General features: G+C 49.3%; 1 protein-coding gene across 1 annotated transcript in view; it reads left to right on the forward strand.

The window, feature by feature from the left end:
- Positions 1-644: 644 nt before the first annotated feature.
- The window catches only part of STK11IP (serine/threonine kinase 11 interacting protein), a 19,113-nt gene continuing 17,230 nt past the window's right edge, over positions 645-2,527 (forward strand). Inside the window, exons 1-2 of the mRNA XM_008058896.2 lie at positions 645-710; positions 866-951. Coding sequence (XP_008057087.1) covers positions 891-951 — 61 coding nt within the window. The 5' untranslated portion in view covers positions 645-710; positions 866-890. The remainder of the gene's footprint in view (positions 711-865; positions 952-2,527) is intronic.

Here is a 2,527-nt window from a genome sequence, read left to right on the forward strand (position 1 = left end):
AGAACCTGGAAGCAGGAAACTTCGGCAGTGTTGGTGCTGTGGGTTACTAATTGAACGACCTTCCCAAACAACCTGGCCTTTGAGAACCTGCTTCCTCATTTTTCAACCCGGGATAACTACTTTTCATCCGGGTGTCATGAGAGCAAACAGCAAAAACAGAGCAGCGTTACCACTAGTAAAGTGAGAGCTGATACTGCTGAAGGAAAAATGATAAAGGAGTCTGTAGGGAGATAAGGAAAAGGAGGCAAAGGACCCCAGAGGTGACCTCGCCAGCCTCAGCCCTTTTCCACAGATAACGCCATCCTACGGCGGACACGCTCTCCTTTAGTTGGAAAACGAGTGTACACTTTGGACGAATTTTTCTGTAACTAACAGAAAACCCCATTTTTCCAAACTTTGCTTCCCCGCCCAGTCTGCAAACAACGAATCAGGCTTTCCTCAGTGGCCCGGTGGGGTCGTGGCAAGCCCAGCAGGAGTCCCAAGCTGTGTGCGGCAGCGGCTGGCCGGGGGCCCCGCTAGGAGACGCCCCGCCCACAACAACCCGCCCCGCCCCATCCGACACGTTTTCAGGCTTAGGGCGTGGCTTCCGGCAGGAGAGACGTGCTTTCCGGCCCTCCCTCGGCTTGTTTTCCTTCCGGGGTGGGACTTCCTGTCCATCATTCAGAGGAGCGGGGCTGGAGACCTGGTAGGAGGGCCAAACGGGAGGGTCAGTATGGCTAGTCAGGGATTATGTTCCTCGAAAGGCCGCTTTTCCTTGCTTCTCTCTCTTGTCTTTTCTTCCACACGGCGCCTCGGTTTGCGCGGACGCCGTGGGCTTTTGGCACTACCCCCCCACCTGAGGCTCTTCCGCTTCCTTATTTTCCAGGCTCCGCCCCCAGCGTCCTGTGGCCATGACGACCGCTCCGCGGGATTCCCTGGTGTGGAAGCTCGCCGGGCTGCTGCGGGAGTCCGGTGAGTGGACTTCCGGTTGAACTGGGCCTCTGGCGAGGTAGGAGTGCTGCCTTCCGGAGACACGCCCTAAGAGTCGCTGAGTTACGACTAGTAGGGTCACGAGGTTGTCAGAATTCAGTGTCTTAACTTTTCTCAGGGTTCCTACTTCTTGTGCTGTTGTCCACAGTGTCCTTTGCCTTTGACAGTCTAAAGTCTAGCCGTTCTCCGAGCACAGACTCGGGTCTCGCTTCCTGTATGCGTTCTCACTCTCAGATGGAAGTGGTCATGAATTAACTAAAAGCCCCTCGAGACCAAGGATTGATCGTAATCATTGTTGTATATCATAGTTGAAAGCACGAGATTTGGAATCAGACTCACTTGGGTTGGAATCGGAACCCTTTTAAAAACTTGGCCAGATTGTTTCCTGAACCTCAAATTTCCTCACAAACAGAATGGTATAATGATTTAATTAACAGTTGTTTTGAGGATTCATTTTAATTCTTGTAAAGTATTTAGTACAGTGTTTACACACACTTAGTAAGGGGCCAGAATAGGTAGCTGTTATTATTAAAATTGCTTCCCTCAGTGCCTGGGCACAGTGGAATTACAGTAGTTGTTCAGTACGTGGTCGGCACTCATTGTGGTAGAGTAAACCTTAGCTTTTAGATCAGACAGAAGTAGCAATTCCTACCAACTATATGAGCTCAATCAAGATTCTTAACTTCTTTGAACTTCAATTTTCTTTTTTTTTTCTTTTTCACTTTCTAAGAGTTCCACATTCTATCAATTTTCATATCTGTAAAAAGGGGTTAATAGTGCTTCTCTTTGGGAGAGTCTGATGAGATTTAAGTGAGGTAACAGTCATCTGTCACATACTGCCTAGCTAACGTTAGCTATTCTCTGTCACTCTGCACTCCCACTGATGATTTCTGTGGAACGTCTTCTTTTTTTTTTTTTTTTGTTGGAGTCTCACTCTGTTGCCCAGGCTGGAGTGCAGTGGCACATTCATAGCCACCCCAGTGTCAACCTGCTGGGCTCCGGCTATTGCCTCAGCCTTCCAGGTAGCAGGAACAATAGGCACACACTACCACGCTTGGCTAATTTTTTAAAAAATTTATTGTAGAGACAGGGTCTCACAAAGTTGCCTGGGCTGGTCTTGAACCCACGGGCTCAGGCAATCCACTCACCTTGGCCTCCCAAAGTGCTGGGATTATAGACTGAGTCACTGAGCCAGGCTGGAACCTCTTCTTATAGCAGTTTTATCTTCCAGCTTGCATTAATAACTGTGCGAATGTCTTATTTCTTCTGGGAGGAGAAGACTGGAAATCTGTTTGAGGGTGGGAAGAGTCCTTGAACCATGTCTGTATGTACCCTCGGTGTCTAGTACATAGAAAATCCTTCATGCGCTGGGCTTGGTGACTCAACCTATAATTCCATGCTTTGGGAGGCCGAGGTGAGTGAATTGCTTGAGCCGCGTGTTCGAGACCCGCCCGGGCAACTTGGCGAGACCTCATCTCTACAATAAATCAAAAAAGTTAGCTAGGTGTGGTAGTGCGCGCCTGTAGTTCCAGCTGCTTGGAAGGCTGAGGCGGAAGGA

Source organism: Carlito syrichta, unplaced genomic scaffold (genome assembly GCF_000164805.1).
Source record: "Carlito syrichta isolate Samal-C Ts95f unplaced genomic scaffold, Tarsius_syrichta-2.0.1 Scaffold303646, whole genome shotgun sequence".
Classification (NCBI taxonomy): domain Eukaryota; kingdom Metazoa; phylum Chordata; class Mammalia; order Primates; family Tarsiidae; genus Carlito; species Carlito syrichta.